The following is a 17,680-nucleotide window of genomic DNA, read 5'->3' on the forward strand; positions in this document are numbered from 1 at the left end:
GTCTTGGGTAATTTGATAAGAATCACATTAAACCTGTAGATTGTTTTGGGTAGAATGGCCATTTTAAGAATATTAATTATCACTTTATTTTTAATTGAATTATCCTTCCACCAATCTAGTCTTCTTTTTAAATTTTTACAAAAAAATTCTGTTGATGTATAGTTAATTTATGATGTTGTTTTGGTTTCAGGTGTATAGCAAAGTGATTCAGTTATACATACACATATATATGTTCTTTTTCAGATTCTTTTCCACTATAAGTCTTTGGAAGATATTGAATAGGCCTTCGTACATTATTATTGAGATGAATTATTTCTTAAGAAGAGTTTTTATTATTATTCTAATTTTTTGTATATATATTTCAATGAAGTATAGTCATTTTATAATTTTGTATCAATTTTGTAATGTTTCAATTATATATATATATACATGCATATATTCATTTTCATATGTTTTTCACCAAAAGATATTGAATATAGTTCCCTGTGTTATACAGTATGAAAATGTTTATCTATTTTATGTATATTAGTTAGTCTGCAAACCTTGAGCTCCCAATTTATCCCTTCCCACTCCCTTTCTCCTCTAGTAACTATAAGTTTGTTTTCTATGTCTGTGAGTCTGTTTCTATTTGGTAAATAAATTCATTTGTCTTTTTTTTAATTGATTCCACATATAAGTGATATTATATGGTATTTTTCTTTCTCTTTGTGTCTTACTTCACTTACATTGACAATATTCAAGTCCGTCCATCTTTCTGCCAATGGCATTTTTAAATTTTTTATAGCTGAGTAGTATTCCATTGTATAAATATACCAAAGCTTCTTTATCCAGTCATCTGTTGATGGACATTTAGGTTGTTTCCATGTCTTGGCTATTGGAAATAGTGCTGCTTTGAATATTCGGGTGCATGTATCTTTTCAAATTAGAATTCTCTCTGGATATATGACAAGGAGTGAGATTGCTGGATCATAGGGTAAGTCTATTTTTAGTCTTTTGAAGAATCTCCATACTGTTTTCCATAGTGGCTGCACAAAATTACCTTCCCACCAACAGTGTAGGAGGTTGCCTTTTCTCCATACCCTCTCCAGTATTTATCGTTTGTGGACTTTTTAATGATGGCTATTCTGACTGTTGTGGGATGATACCTCATTGCAGTTTTGAATTGTATTTCTCTGATAATTAATGATATTGAGCCTTCTTTTCATGTGCCTATTGCCCATTTGTATGTCTTCATTGGGGAATAGCTTATTTAGGTCTTCTGCCCATTTATGGGTTGTGTTGTTTGTGTTTTTCTTATTAAGTTGTATGAGCTGCTTATATAGTCTGGAAATAAGCCCTTGTCAGTCACATCATTTACAAATATATTGTCACATTTCATAGGTTGTCTTTTTGTTTTACTTATAATTTCCTTTGCTGTGCAAAAACTTATAAATTTAATTAGGTCCCATTTGTTTATTTTTGCTTTTATTTTTATTGCCTGGGTAGACTGTTATAGGAGAACATTGCTGGGACTTATGTCAGATAATGTTTTGCCTATGTTTTCTTCTAAGAGGCTTAGAGTGTCTTGTCTTATGTTCAAGTCATTAAGCCATTTTGAGTTTATTTTTGTGTATGGTATGAGGGAGTATTCCAGCTTCACTGATTTACATGCAGCTGTCCAGTTTTCCCAACACCATTTGCTGAAGAGACTGTCTTAACTGTATTGTAGGTTCTTGCCTACTTTGTCAAAGATTCATTGACCAAAAGTTTGTGGGTTTATTTCTGGACTCTCTATTCTGTTCCATGGATCAATATGTCTGTTTTTATGCCAATACCATGCTGTTTTGATTACTGTAGCTCTGTAGTATTAGACTGAAGTCTGGGAGGGTTATTTCTCTAGCTTCATTCTTTTTCTTCAGTATTGCCTTGGTGATTCTATGTCTTTTGTGATTCCATATAAATTTGAGGATTATTTGTTTTAGTTCTTTGAAAAATGTCCTGGGAAATTTGATAGGGATTGCATTAAATCTGTAGATTGATTTGGATAGTGTGACCATTTAACAAAATTAATTATTCCAATCCAAGGCAGATGATATCTTCTATTTCTTTAAGTCATCTTTAATTTCCTTGTCAATGTTTTGAAATTCTCCACATATTAATCTTTCACTTCCTTGTTCAGATTTATTCCTAAATATTTTATTTTCTTGGATGCAATTTTAAAAATGATTGTTTCTTTACTTTCCTTTTCTGATATTTCATTGTTCCTGTAAAGACATGCCACTGATTTCTGTATATTAATCTTGTATCTGGCTAACTTTCTGAATTCTTTTGTCAGCTTTAGTAGATATTTTTGTGGAGCTTTTCAGGTTTTCTATATAGAGTATCATGTCATCCACATGTAATGATAATTTTACTTCTTCCTTTCCAATTTAGGTCCCTTTTATTTCCTTTTTTTAAAATTTTTTAACATTTATATTTCCTTTTCTTGTCTAATTGCTATAGCTAGGATTTCCAATACTATATTGAGTAGAAGTGGTGAGAGTGGGTATACTTGTCTTATTCCAGATTTCAGTGGGAAGGTTTTAACCTTTTCACCATTGAGCATTATGCTGGTTGTAGGTTTATCATAAATAGCTTTTATTATGTTGGGATATGTTCCCTCTATACCCACATTGGTTAGAGTTTTATCGTAAATTTGTGTTGAATTCTATCCAATGTTTTTCTGCATCTATTGAGATGACCCTGTGATTTTTGTCATTTCTCTTGTTGATGTGGTGTACCATGTTGATTGTTTTGCATATGTTGAACCATCCTTGTGTCTCTGGGATGAATACAACTTGATCACGGTGTACGACCTGTTTTTGGGTTGTTAGCTTCTGTTTGTTAATATTTTGTTGAGTATTTTTGCACCTATTATCATCAACTACATTGACCTACAGTTTTCTTTTTTTGTTAGTGTCTTTGTCTGGCTTTGGTATCAGGTGGATGGTAGCTTCATAGAATGAATTTTGGAGTACTCTTTCATCAGTTTTTTGGAAGAGTTTGAGAAAAATTGATATGAGCTCTTTTAATATGTTTGATAGAATTCCCCAGTGAAGCCATCTGGTCCTGGACTTTTGTTTGCAGGGAGGTTTTTGTTTGTTTGTTTGTTTTGTTTGTTTGTTTTCCTGAATCTATTTCACTTCTAGTGATTGGTCTGCTCAAATGATCTATTTCTTCTTAATTCAGTTTTAGTGGACTGTATGTTCCTAGAAACTTGTCCATTTCTTCTAAGTTTTCTGATTTATTGCCATATAGTTGTTCATTGTCTTCTCTTATGATTTTTTGTATTTCTGTGGTTTTGGCTGTAATTTCTCAATTTTCATTTCTTATTTTGTTTATTTGTGTTCTCTTTCTTTCTTCTTGGTGAACTTGGCTAAAATTTTGTCAACTTGGTTTACTCTTTCAAAAAACCAGCACTTGGTTTGATTGATTTTTTAAAATCTCTATGTTATTTATTATCTTCCTGAACTTTATTATTTCTTTCCTTCTGCTAAATTTAGGTTTTGTTTAATTTTTTTTTTCTAATTTTTTAGGTGGTAGGTTAGGTTTTTTATTTGAGATTATTCTTACGCTTTGAGGAAGGCCTTTATCACTATGAAATTCCCTCTTGGGACTGCTTTTGCTGCATCTAATAGATTTTGTGTAGTTGTGTTTTCATTGTCATTTATCTTTAGATGTTTTTTAATTTCTTCTTTGATTTCATCATTGATCAATTGGTTTTTTAGTAGCATGTTGTTCAGCCTCCATGCTGTTGCCTTTTTCTCCTCTGATTTTCTGTGGTTGATTTCTAATTCAATGCCATTTTGGTCAGAGAAGATGCTTGAAATTATTTCTAGCCTCTTAAATATGTTGAGCATTCTTTTGTGCCCAATTATGTGGTCTATCCTAGAGAATGTTCTATGAGAACTTGAAAAAATGTATATGTATACTCTATATTTCTTTTTTCCCACCTTAGCTACAGGAATGCCAGCCACCCAATCTGATGTCTTCTAGGATCTGAGCCCCCAGAACTGCCAGTGCACATCTGCCAATGTCAGGTATTAGGCCCCATCATAGGGAGAATGCAGTCACACACCTGAATCCATGATGTGACATAGGATCAGTGCAGACCCCAGCACCACTTCTCCATATGGTAAATTATGGTGTCCTGTTGCAAATACCCATACTCAGCCCTCTAATGCACCAGAACTCCACTCACTGCATGTTCATCCCAAAGACAAAGTTTCACAAAAGCTCCAGCATAGCAATTCACCCTTTTTGCCTGATGCTGTAAGCAAATCTCAGTCCCACCTGTAAAGTTTCAGTGCTTCTGAGTGTGGATTCACCTTTCAGCCCTGCCTTTGCACAGCTGTGATGGTTATGACCCAGCCCCATCTCTCTTCTCCTGAGAATGCAGCAAATATGGAGCCAAGTGGAGACAGCAGCTATGGGAATGCTGCATGTGCCTCTTCCCCCCATGCATACCATCAGTGATGCTTTTCTATGGGTGTCCCAGGCTGTTGTGCTCTGCACACATCCCAAGCCAGAGCTCACTCCTCCCTCCTGTTCCCTGAGGCTGCCTCAGTGCAGTGGGCCCCAGCCCTCTTCCCAGTCTCATCACTGATCTCCAGCAGCCTGTCCTGACTTATCCCTGTCAGTTTTCATCAGGGCTGGGGAATCACAGGGGCCTTCTACTCCAGTTTCTCTTAGTTATGTCTGCCAAGCAGCTGCCACTTTCTTCTCTGAGTCTCAGAAGCTTGGCTTCTGTCTCTGATGACCTCCTAGCTGCAGATGGGGAATCTGAACGTGAGGGTGCCTTCCTTCCTTTGCTGTTCTCTCTCCACAGGACTGAAGCCACACCAGTTTTCTTTTCATTTTTTTCTCTTACCATATTTTGTGAGAATCCTCCTGTATTTTGAGGTATGAGACACTTTGCCAGAGTTCAGTATGTGTTCTGTTTAAATCAGTGGGTTTGTAGAAATAATTCAAGGTTTATTTTGGGAGAGGGTGAGATGTGACTATCTCTACTCTGGGATCTGGGAATCTCCCTGTGGTCTAGTTTTGAAGCCATTCTTTTTGCTTGACTTCCTATTTTTGGCCATAAGATGGTAGCATTTCCTAATATATTTCAGTGTATTTCCACTGTTGCATTGTCTTCTAGAGTTAAATTGAAAATAAATTCTGCAACTATTTGCTCATATTGTTTTTTATCCCCTTCCTTATTAAACCAGGAAGGTCCAGATCTTTGGGATCTGGTTACATAGGAGAGTTTCTGAAACAATTTACATTTCTGATTAATGGTGAAAGATTGACTCGCTCAACTGTAGTTTCTTTAATTTGCTTTTATATATCAATGAGAAGTTTCCTAACTAAACTGAAAATGAAGAGATCTATGTTCCAGAACTTTAGGTTTCAATTTATCATGCCTTCAAAATATTGCACAAGGCATTCAAAAATAGCCCTCTTTCTGAGTGACAGGTTAAACCCAGAGCAAAAATCTCAATCATTTTTTTGTGACTCTGAATATTAGCTCCCTGTATTTGCTTTGTATTGTGCAAGCTCAGGTAATCCTATTGATTCCTTATAGTATATTTTTTCTTCTACAATCGCTGTTTTTAATTGAAATACAGTTAATTATAATGTGTCAATATCTGGTGTACAGCACAATGTCCAAGTCATGCATATACATGCATATATTTTTTTCATATTTTTTCCATTAAAGGCTATTACAAGATATTGAACATAGTTCCCTGTGCTATACAAAAGAAACTTTTTAAAAATCTATTTTTATATATAGTGGCTAACATTTGTAAATCTCAAATTCCCAAATTAATATTATCTGAGGGTCAGATTTATATGCCCTGCTTATAATATCAGGCAGGGGAAGTATCGTCCAGTGACAAAATGTTTACCTCACAATATAAATAGACAAAAGAGATGTAACATCTTATATAAAGACCATTTAAATATACCAATTTGTAAAAACTTTGAACTCAGTTCTGTCAAATTTTATAGCTTTAAATGTAGTTTCTATTAGGACCCCATCAGCAAGTCTTGGTTGTACAAATTTAGAAAAGTTCTTTTTTTAAAAAATGAAATCCCCAACCTTTTTATCGACTTTTTTTTTAAAATATTTTTTATTGATTTATAATCATTTTACAATGTTGTGTCAAATTCCAGTGTAGAGCACAATTTTTCAGTTACACATGAACATATATATATATATTCATTGTCACATTTTATTCTCTGTGAGCTACCATAAGACCTTGTATATATTTCCCCATGCTATACAGTATAATCTTGTTTATCTCTTCTACAATTTTGAAATTCCAGTCTATCCCTTCCCACCCCCACCCCTTTGTCAACCACAAGTTTGTATTCTATGTCTATGAGTCTATTTCTGTTTTGTATTTATGCTTTGCTTGTTTTTTGTTCTGCATATGAGCGATCTCATATGTTATTTTTCTTTCTCTTTCTGGCTTACTTCACTTAGAATGACATTCTCCAGGAACATCCACGTTGCTACAAATGGTGTAATGTTGTTGATATTTATGGCTGAATAGTGCCACATCTTGTTTATCCAGTCATCTGTTGATGGACATTTAGGCTGTTTCCATGTCTTGGCTATTGTAAATAGTGCCCCTATGAACATTGGGGTGCAGGTGTCATTTTGAAGTAGGGTTTCTTCTGGATATGTGCCCAGAAGCATGATGACTGGGTCATACGGTAAGTCTATTCCTAGAGTTTGAGGAATCTCCATACTATGTTCCACAGTGACTGTACCAAACTGCATTCCCACCAGCAGTGTAGGAGGGTTCCCTTTATTCCACAGCCTCTCCAACATTTGTAATTTGTGATTTTTGAATGATAGCCATTCTGACTGGTGTAAGGTGATATCTCATTGTAGTTTTGATTTGTATTTCTCTGATAATTAGTGATATTGAGCATTTTTTCATGTGCCTATTGATCATTTGTATGTCTTCCTTGGAGAATTCTTTGTTTAGGTCATCTGCCCATTTTTGGATTGGGTTGTTTGTTTTTTTCTTTTTTTTAAACATTTTAATTTTGTTATTTTTATTTTAGTAACAACAACAGAGAAACTAACTTTGCCATTCTGGAGGCACAGGGTAATGAAGGAGAACAAGGAACCCTGTCTCCTTTATCACAGGGAGTATGTCAGTGGATTTGACAAAACCATCAGGATGCCCCCTTGCAGCTTATATACAGTCCCTAAACCGGTAACTCCCAGTGTCCGTTGATCCCAGCAGGACAGAAAAAAACTGCAGCTCTTTAAAATTCTAAAAGCTGAATTTTGATTTCCAGTAGAGATCGCAAAGGGAGTTCAGAGACGCATGGCTTGTAAGACAACATCCCAGGTTTTACGTACAAGTTCTATTTTGTTGTTGTTTGTTATTACCTAGACTTTTTTTTTTTTTAACATTTTTAGTGACTTATGGTCATTTTACAAAGTTGTGTCAAATTCCAATGTAGAGCACAATTTTTCAGTTATACATGAACATATATATATGTTCATTGTCACATTTTATTCTCTGTGAGCTAACATAAGATCTTGTGTATATTTCCCTGTGCTATACAGTATAATCTTGTTTATATATTCTACAATTTTGAAATCCTGTCTATCCCTTCCCAACCTCAGCCCCCTTGGCAAACACAAGTTTGTATTCTATGTCTATGAGTCTGTTTCTGTTTTGTATTTATGCTTTGTTTGTTTGTTTTTGTTTCTCTTTTTGTTTTTAGATACCAAATATGAGCGATCTCATATGTTATTTTTCTTTCTCTTTCTGGCTTACTTCACTAAGAATGACATTCTCCAGGAGCATCCATGTTGCTGCAAATGGCATTATGTTGTCGGTTTTTATGGCTGAGTAGTATTCCATTGTATAAATATACAACTTTTTCTTTATCCAGTCATCTGTCCATGGACATTTAGGCTGTTTCCATGTCTTGGCTACTGTAAATAGTGCAGCTATGAATATTGGGGTGCAGTTGTCCTTTTGAAGTAGGATTCCTCCTGGATATATGCCCAGGAGTAGGATTCCTGCGACATATGCTAAGTCTCTTCCTATTCTTTTGAGGAATCTCCATACTGTTTTCCACAGTGGCTGCACCAAACTGCATTCCCACCAGCAGTTTAGGAGGGTTCCCTTTATTCCACATCCTCTCCAGCATTTGTCATTTGGGGACTTTTGAATGACAGCCATTCTGGCTGGTGTGAGGTGATATCTCATTGTAGTTTTGCTTTGGATTCCTCTGATAATTAGTGATATTGAGCATTTTATCATGTGCCTATTGATTATTTGTATGTCTTCCTAGGAGAATTGCTTGTTTAGGCCTTTTGCCCATTTTTGGATTGGGTTGCTTGGTTGTTTCTTATTAAGTTGTATGAGCTGCTTATATATTTTGCATATCAAGCCTTTGACGGTTTCATTTGCAAAAATTTTCTCCCATTCCATAGGTCGTCATTTTGTTTTAGTTATGGTTTCCTTTGCTGTGCAGAAGCTTGTAAGTTTCATTATTTCCCATTTGTTTATTCTTGCTTTTACCTCTATTGCATGAGTAGACAGTTCTAGGAGAACATTTTTGAAATGTATGTCAGATAATGTTTTGCATCTATTTTCCTCTAGGAGGTTTATTCTATCTTGCCTTATGTTTAAGTCTTTGTTCCATTTTGAGTTTCTTTTTCTGTATGGTGTAAGGCAGTGTTCTAGCTTCATTGATTTACATTCTGCTGTCCAGTTTTCCCAACACCATTTCCTGAAGTGACTGTCTTTATTCCATTGTATATTCTTCCCTCTTTTCTCGAAGATGAGTTGACCAAAATTTTGTGGGTTCATTTCTGGGCTCTCTTTTCTGTTCCATTGGTCTACATGTCTGTTTTTGTACCAATACCATGCTGTCTTGATGACTGTAGCTCTATAGTATTGTCTGAAGTCTGGGAGAGTTATTCCTCCAGCCTCTTTCTTTCTCTTCAGTAATGCTTTGGCAATTCTAGGTCTTTGATGGTTCCATATAAATTTTACTATGATTTGTTCTAGTTTTGTGAAATATGTCCTAGGTAATTTGATAGGGATTGCATTATATCTGTAGATTGCCTTGGGCAGTGTGACCATTTTAAAAATATTGATTCCTCCAATCCAAGAGCATGGGATATCTTTCCATTTTTTAAAGTCTTCTATAATTTCCTTCATCAATGGTTTATAGTTCTCTGTGTATAAATGTTTCACTTCCTTGGTTAGATTTATTCCTAGGTAGTTTATTACTTTGGGTGCTATTTTAAAGAGGATTGTTTTTTACTTTCGTTTTCTGTTGATTCATCATTACTGTAAAGAAATGTAACTAATTGTTGAATGTTAATCTTGTAACCTGCTACCTTGCTGAATTCTTCAATCAGCTCTACTAGTTTTTGTGTGGACCTTTTAGGATTTTGTATATATAGCAACATGTTGTCAGCATATAGTGACACTTTTACCTCTTCTTTTCCAATTTGGATCCCTTTTATTTCTCTCTCTTGTCTGATTGCTGTGGCTAGGACTTCCAAGACTATGATGAATAGGAGTGGTGTTAGTGGACAGCCTTGTATTGTTCCTGAGTTTAGTGGGAAGCTTTGAGTTTTTCACCATTGAGCACTATGCTGGCTGTAGGTTTGTCATGTATAGCTTGTATTATGTTGAGATATGTTTCCCCTATACCCACTTTGGTGTGAATTTTTATCATAAATTGTTGTTGAATTTTACCAAATGCTGCTTCAGCATCTATTGAGATGATCATGTGGTTTTTGTCTATTCTTTTGTTAATGTGATGTATTACAGTGATTGATTTGCATATTGTGAACCACCCTTGTGTCCCTGGGATGATTCCCCTTGGTCATGATTTATAATCTTTATATGTTGTTGGATTGTATTTGCTAATATTTTGGTGAGGATTTTGGCATCTATGTTCATCAGTTATATTGGCTTATCATTCTTTTTTTTTTGGTAGTGTCTTTGCCTGGTTTTGTTATCACAGTGATGGTGGCTTCATAGAATGAGTTTGGAAGTATTCCCTCCTTTTCAATCTTCTGGAAGATTTTGAGAAGGACTGGTATGACTTCTTTATATGTTTTGTAGAATTCCCCTGTGTAGCCATCCAGTCCTGGACTTGTATTTGTAGGGAGGATTTTTTATTGTTAATTCGATTTCATTTCTAGTGATCAGTTTGTTCAAGTGGTCAGTTTCTTCTGGATTCAGTCTGGTGGACTGTATTTTTCCAGAAACCTCTCCACCTTCTCTACGTTATCCACTTTGGTTCCATATAGTTTTTCATGATATTCTTATATGGTATTCTCTATTTCTATGTTATTTGTTGTAATTTCTCCATTTTCCTTTCTTATTTTGCTAATTTGTGCTCTCTTGTTTCTCTTCTTTGTGACTTGGCCAGAGGTTTGTCGATTTTATTTACTTTTTCAAATAACCATCTTTTGATTTGATTGATTTTTTCTATGGTATTTTTAAATATCTATTTTATTAATTTCCTCCCTGATCTTTATAGTTTCCATCCTTCTGCTGCCTTTTGGCATTTTTTGTTCTTCTTTTTCTAGTTCTTTTAGCTCGTGGGTTAGATTGTTTGTTTGAGATTATTGTTCTTTTCTCAGGAAGGCCTGTATTACTATAAACTTCCCTCAGCACTGCCTTTGCTGTGTCCCATAAGTTTTGTGTGGTTGTGCTTTCATTTTCATTTGTCTCAAGGTATTTTTTAAATTCAACTTTAATTTCATCATTGACCCATTGGTTTTTAAATAGCATATTGTTTAATCTCCATGCTTTCCTTATTTTCTCCTTTGTTTCTCTGTTGTTGATTTCTAGTTTCATGACATTGTGGTCAGTAAAGATGCTTGAGATAATTTCAATCATCTTAAAATTGTTGAGGTTTTTTTTTCTGTCCAAGTATATGATCAATCCTGGAAAATGTTCCATGTGCACTTGAAAAGAATGTATATCCTATTTTTGGGGGGTGCAATGCTCTGAAAATATCCACCAAATCTAATTTTATATTGTATTATTTAATTTATCTGTTGCCTGATTTATTTTCAGTCTGGAAGATCTATCTAGTGATGTTAATGCAGTGTTAAAATCTCCGACTATGATTGTATTCCCATCAATAGCCCCCTTTATCTCTGTTAGTTATAATTTTATGTATTTAAGTGCTCCTATATTGGATGCATATATATTGATGAGTGTAATATCCTCGTCATGTAATGATCCTTTATTCATTATAAAATGTCTTTCTTTATCTTTCTTTATGGCCTTTGTTTTAAAGTCTATTTTGTCTTAAATCAGTACTACTACACCTGCTTTTTGGCTTTTCCGTTTGCTTGGAATATCCTTTTCCATCCTTTCAATCTCAATCTATCTGTGTCCTTCTCCCTAAAGTGGGTCTTGTATGCAGCATATTGAAGGTTCTTGCTTTATTATCCAGTCTGCCACTCAATGTCTTTTGACTGGAGCATTTAGTCTACTAACATTTACAGTAATTAATGATAGATGTGTGTTTATTGCCATTTTGAATTTATCTTTGCAGTTGATTTGGTGTTTCCTCTTTGTTCCTTCCTTCCTTTTGTGGCTTGGTAATTTTCCTTTGTATTATCATGGATTTTATTTAGTTTTTGTGACTCCCTTGTAAGTTTTTGGCTTGTGGTTACCCTTTTTTGTAAGTCTATTAGCCCATTATTATAACTGTTTTTATTAAACTGATAGTAACATAATCTCAAACCCATCTTACTGAAAAGAAAAAAAATTAAAAATAAAGAAGAAATTCTATATTTTCCTGCCTCCCTCTCCCACTCTCAATGATTTGTATGTCTTCTTTTACAGTTTTGTGTTTATTTTGTTTGTAATTCATTCTAGTTATCACCTTTCCAGTTGTAATATTCTTATTTCTGTTGCATCCTGCTGTTTTTCTATTTAGAGTGGACCTTTCAATATTTCTTTTAGCATGGGTTTAGTGTGGCTAAACTCTTTTCGTTTTTGCTTGTCTGTGAAATTCTTTATGTCTCCTTCTATCCTAAAGGATAGCCTTGCTGGGTAAAGTATTCTAGGCTGCATCTTTTTTTTCCATTCAGGATGTTGAATATATCTTGCCACTCCCTTCTGACCTGTAGTGTTTGTGTAGACAAATCAGCTGAGATCCTTATGGGGGTTCCCTTGTAACTTACCCTTTGCTTTTCTCTTGTTGCCTTTAGAATCGTTTCTTTATCCTTGTCTCTAGCCATCTTGATTATGATATGTCTTGGTGTGGGTCTACTTGGGTTCTTCCTGTTTGGGACCCTCTGAGCTTCCTGTACTTGGATATCTGATTCCTTCTTTAAGTTTGGGAAGTTTTCGGTCATGATTCCTTCAAAAACCTTTTCAATCCCCTTTGATCTTTCTCCCCCTTCTGGGGCCCCTGTTATGCAAAGATTGGCGTGCTTTATATTATCCCATGTGTCCCTTATGTTATTTTAACTTGTTTGTCTCATAGCTGTTCTGATTGTGTGCCCGCTGTTATTCTGTCTTGTAGGTCACTTATTTGTTCTTCTACAGTATCTAGTCTTCTTTACACAGCCTTTAGATCACTTCTGATCAGCCAATGAGTTTGCCAATTGTACTTGACTTTTCTTTGTAGCTTCCATTTCATTTTTGACTTATTTCATATCTCTAAACATTATCAGTTTTAGTTCCTTCAGTTCTTTGGTCACTCCTTTTTTCGAAATTTTGATCTAGTTGTCTATTGATGTGTATTTCATTGATCGTACTTTTAGGGGATTTGTCTTGTTCTTGTAATTGGTAATGGTTTTTCTGCTTCTTCATCTTGTTCATACCTCTCTGTCAGTGTGGTTTATGGAATATCAGTTATCTAGTGTGGTCCTTAAGGAGCTTATTTATTTATCTATTTAATGCCTATGTAGGAATAAAAATTAAAAAAGAGAGAGAGAAACATATTTTTAAAATAGAGTATTTTAAAAGCAGGGAGAAAAAAGGTGTGAAAACAGTGTATAATGAGTAATAGATGATTAACTTGAAGCAGAATAGCAGTCGGGTTGTGATGTCTTTTAAAAACCATTAAGAAAGGAGAAAAGAGGGAAAAATGTATTTATAACCTGTGTATAATCAATAACAGGACATCAAAACCAAGAGAAATAAATGTGAAATGATTTGGATTTTTAAAAATTAGAATAATAAAAAATATTTTACAAATATTTAAAAGGGATTAAATCTGGTAGTATATATAATTGTTTAAGAAGTAAAAATTAAAAGGGTAATAGAAAATAGAACAGGTAAAAACAGATTTTAAAAAAAGGGAGGGGGCAGTGTTTTCCTGGAGACTGTGTGCTTTTAATGTGAAGTCTTTCTGTCTTCGCCCTGTTTCAATAGCTCAGCTTACTGTTTCTAGAGGCCTTCCGTTTGTGCCCTCATCTGTGCTGCTCCCAGTGCCTGTTGGCAATCAGATCGGGCCCCCTCCCAGTACTGGGTCAGGTACAGCTCTGCTTTACTGTGGGCAGGAAGGTCATTGCCCTCCCGATGCTGCAGTCAGATGTTGCAGACTGGCCAGGTAAGAAAGCGGGTCACGCCCCCTTTCAGCACCTTGGTCAGTTGCTATGTTACTGCCAGAAAGGTGAGAGGCCACCCGACCTCTTCCTGCTCAGGTTGCTCTGCTTCTCTGTGCCACTGAGTACTCTGCCTTGGGGCGGTGCTTTGTAGACCGGCTTAGGGAAGACAGAGGAACAGCCCTGCCCCTGCTCTGGGCCAAAACCCAGCTCCTAGTTTGTCTTGGCGGAGCAAGTTCTCTGAGGGACCAGGACGGAAGTATCCTATTTGCATTGGGCTGTAGACAAGTCTTCCTCTGGCCTTTGAGGCTGCTGAGCCCTTAGGTGTGGATTCAGGTTTCGCCCCTGACCCTGCTGGGTGCTAAGTGCTGCAGGATATGGTGGCTGTGCCTGAGCCCTACCTCTCTTCACCTGAAAACTTTCCGTGGGCTTTCAGAGATGGGGGTATTCACCCTTCCCCCCCAGGGCACATCAGCCTTCCTGTTTTATGGTGGGCCCAGGTTTTTCTGCCCTTTGCATCCATAACCACAGAAGACAGCACCCTGAAGTCCTCAGGGCTTCCTCAGTGCTATGGCCCCAGTCCTCCACCTGGCTCAGGCAGCCTGGCCCAGCCCCCAGCTGCTAGCCCACATCTCAGGCTCGGTGTCCCGGGGACACTCTGTGCCCGTTTAACTTAGTTCTCTCAGTCAAAGGATGCTCTGTACAAGTCCGAGCCTCGGAGGCTCCCCCTCCGTCCTGCTGTCCTCTCTGTTGGAGCAGGGCAGGTTCAGTGAACGAGTGCTTGTCCTCCTTTGCTGCTCTCTCCCCACGGATCCTGTTTCACAGTGTTTTGCCTTTCCTTCTTTCTTTTTTCTCTTCTCCTACCAGATTTTTAGCGTCTCTATCTTTTGAAGAGGATAATGTTCTGCCGGAGTTGTGCAGGTGTTCTGGTTGGCTGAGTGGTTCTGTGGATGTGATTCTTGGTGTATTTGTGGGAGAGGGTGAGGTGCAAGCAAACTTCTACTCTGCCATCTTGGCCCTCTTCCCTTTTTATCTACTTTTGTATAAAAGGATCTGTGGTCCCCATTGAGGCGGTGACCCAAGAGACTCAGGCCCCTTTGTCAATATTTAAACTTTATATATATGTACATATATATATATATATATATATATATATATATATATATATATATATATATATATATTTAAACTGAGGTAAATAAAGCAGACTGTTTGGGTCCCTTTAGTACTGGGGAATTGTAAGGATCCCTTTGGGTCATCTAGCCTAAGATAGTGTTGTGTCAGAACATTTTGTTTTAATCACATTAATTTCCATTTTATTTATCCCATTTCTTAATAACCATCTAAAGGTTTTTTTTTTTTTTTTTTTTATCCTTTTGGGACAAGTCTCTTTAAAATTCCCACCTTGTTGTGAAGAAGTCTGTAGACTTTCCCTTCAGTTTTTATTACTTCCTTGTTAATGAACCCAATTAATATTAATTATACTAATGTTTTTATTAGTATCTGTAAGACCCATTGAGGGAAACTAGGGACCTTAAATAGTGCTTTCCAATTTTTGTTTTTTGTTTGTTTATATCAAACTATGGGAGTTATTACATTAACCATTAAATATATTTTTCCACCTCCTATTTTTATAGGTATTTATAAAACAGTTGTTTATGATTGGAGATCTATAAAAAATTACCAATTTAGAAGCTTGCTGTGGAGTGGGAATGGCCAAGATGGAGGGGTAGAAGGATGCTTTTAGCACAGGCTCTCCCGTAAATACACCAATAGACATCCATGGACCCACCCATTCACTCAGAACACCCAGTGAACTTTGACAGTATATCACCTTCTCCAAAAGACCAAAGTCCTCACAAATCTGGTGGGAAGAAAAACAAAGAAGTAAACGGAAAACAGAGGGACCTGTCCCATGGGGAGGGAGCAGCAAAGGAGGAATAATGCTCTTATGCTGGGACTCCCCATCTCCAATGGAGAAGTTAGTGGGGACATAGGGGAAAACTCTGAGGCTCAGAGGAGTGCAAAGCACCCCTTAGCTAACAGAATTAAGAGAAATGAGCACAAAAGGTCCCTGTGATCCCCAGCTCTAAACATGAGCTGGCAGGTGTAGGCTGGGACTGGCTCCACAAGCCAGGCTGTGGGTTGAGGCCAACTGCACAGAGGCAGCCTCAGGGGACTGGAATGTGCTTTGTGCCATGGATGGGAGTGTATACAGAACAGAATAGCCTGGGTCCCCCATAAAAAAAGAAAAAAATCAATACTGCTAGTGAGCATTAGAGGGAATGGGTACAACATGGCTGGGCCATAGCTTCTGTCTCCACAAGCCTGTGGCACCATTGCTGGTGCAGTCCTGGGAGAAGAGAGGTGGGGCTTGGCCATAGCCACCATATTTTCTGGTGTTTTGCTCTCAGGCAGAGGTGGGGTTGAAATTTGAGTCCATATCTAAGGACTCAGAAACCTCATAGGTGGGACTGAGATTTGTTTATATTTCCCAGGCAGAGGGGACCATTTTGCTCTGCAGGTGCCTTTGTGGACCCACACCTCTAAGACAAACTAGCCATGAGCGGAGATATGGCACACTTCAGGGGTGAGGGCTGGTACAGTTGCAGGCTTGCCTATCATATACAGATATGGTGCTGGGGATGGTATAAAATGACTGCACAATTGCTGCAGGCATGGAGGTTCTTTGAGAACAGGCCTCTAAGATGAACAAGCAGAGTTTACACGTGGGGCATGTACACAAGCAGTGTTTGGTGCTGGGGGTGTTGTTGACCTGATTATGTGCCATGATCCAGGTGTGTGACCCAGAAGTTGGCAGAACTGCACTGGTAGCTCTGAGGAAAGAGAACCTTGGGGATACTAGAGCAGAGCACTGACATCCCCACAGCTAAAGTGGTGACAACGGCAGTGCCAACAAAGAATATTTAAAGTGCTCCAACTCAGCCTACCACAAACTGTATCTCAGAAATGGGTCTGGAAGCCTCCACTGCAACAAAAGGGGAAGAGACCCAGCCCCTGTCAGGGCTGTGACAACCATACAACAAAAAGGAGACCCCACTCAACAACCAGGGCACACACTGGTCATCACAATACCAGCCACACCCCCAATCAAAGGGATAACAGACAACACACGCAAAAGAAAGACATGGTAACCATCCATACTAAGAACAGACCTTGTGACAAAATTATTAGAAGTGCACAGTCTACACAGAATCACAACTTCTTTTTTTTTAAACAGCCCTTCAAGACCACAGTAGATAAATGATACTCCATAATCGATAGTGCCAGAGGGATATAAGAAAAACGAAGAAGCAGTGGAACTAATCTCAATTAAAAGAAAAAAAATTCCGGGGGGGAGTGAGAAGATGGGGAAGTAAAAGGACACTTGTAGCTCACCCTCTCCCACAAATGCACGAAGACTCATATCCACAGACCCATTCATCCAGCCAGAGCACCTGCGGAACTCTGACAGAACATTGCCCTCTTCAAAAGATAGAGACGCCAAAAATCTGGTAGGAGAAAAGGAAAAAAGAAAGAACAAAAGTCAAAGCAGAGCAGGACGGGTCCCACGGGGAGGAAGCAGCAAAGGAGGACTGGTGCTTGTTCACTGGGTCTCCCCTCTCCAACGGAGAGGCCAGCGGGTTGGAGGGGGAACCTCTGAGGCTCAGATCTGTACAGAGCAGCCCTTGACTGACTGACAGAACTAAGTTAAATGGGCACAAGGGTCCCGGCGACACCCAGCCCAAGACGCGTGCCAGCAGCTGGGGGCTGGGCCAGGCTTCCCAAGCTGGGTGGAGGATGGGGACGGCTGCACTGAGGCAGCCCTGGGGGACTACTAGGGGCTGCGCGCTGTGGCTGTGGGTGTACAGGACAGAACAACCTGGGCCCTCCATAAAACAACGTGCTTAATATGCCCTGGGGGGAAGGGCGCATACCCCAATCTCTGGAAACCAGGGAAAGTTTTGGGGGGAAGAGGCGGGGCTCAGGCACAGCCACCATATCCTCCGGGGCTTAGCATCCAGGCAGGGGTGGGGGCGAAACCTGCATCCGCACCTAAGGACTTAGCAGCCTCAAAGGCCAGCAGGAGACTTGTCT

The 17,680-nt window shown here is 38.0% G+C and overlaps 1 protein-coding gene across 1 annotated transcript in view; it reads right to left on the bottom strand.

The window, feature by feature from the left end:
- Positions 1-17,680, bottom strand: part of CYLC1 (cylicin 1) — a gene marked incomplete at its 5' end in the record, with an annotated part of 89,234 nt that overhangs the window by 26,272 nt on the left and 45,282 nt on the right. The window contains one exon of the mRNA XM_064483183.1: positions 12,212-12,441. Within this exon, the coding sequence (XP_064339253.1) occupies positions 12,212-12,441 (230 nt within the window). The remainder of the gene's footprint in view (positions 1-12,211; positions 12,442-17,680) is intronic.

The sequence above is a fragment of the Camelus dromedarius genome, chromosome X (genome assembly GCF_036321535.1).
Source record: "Camelus dromedarius isolate mCamDro1 chromosome X, mCamDro1.pat, whole genome shotgun sequence".
Lineage (NCBI taxonomy): Eukaryota > Metazoa > Chordata > Mammalia > Artiodactyla > Camelidae > Camelus > Camelus dromedarius.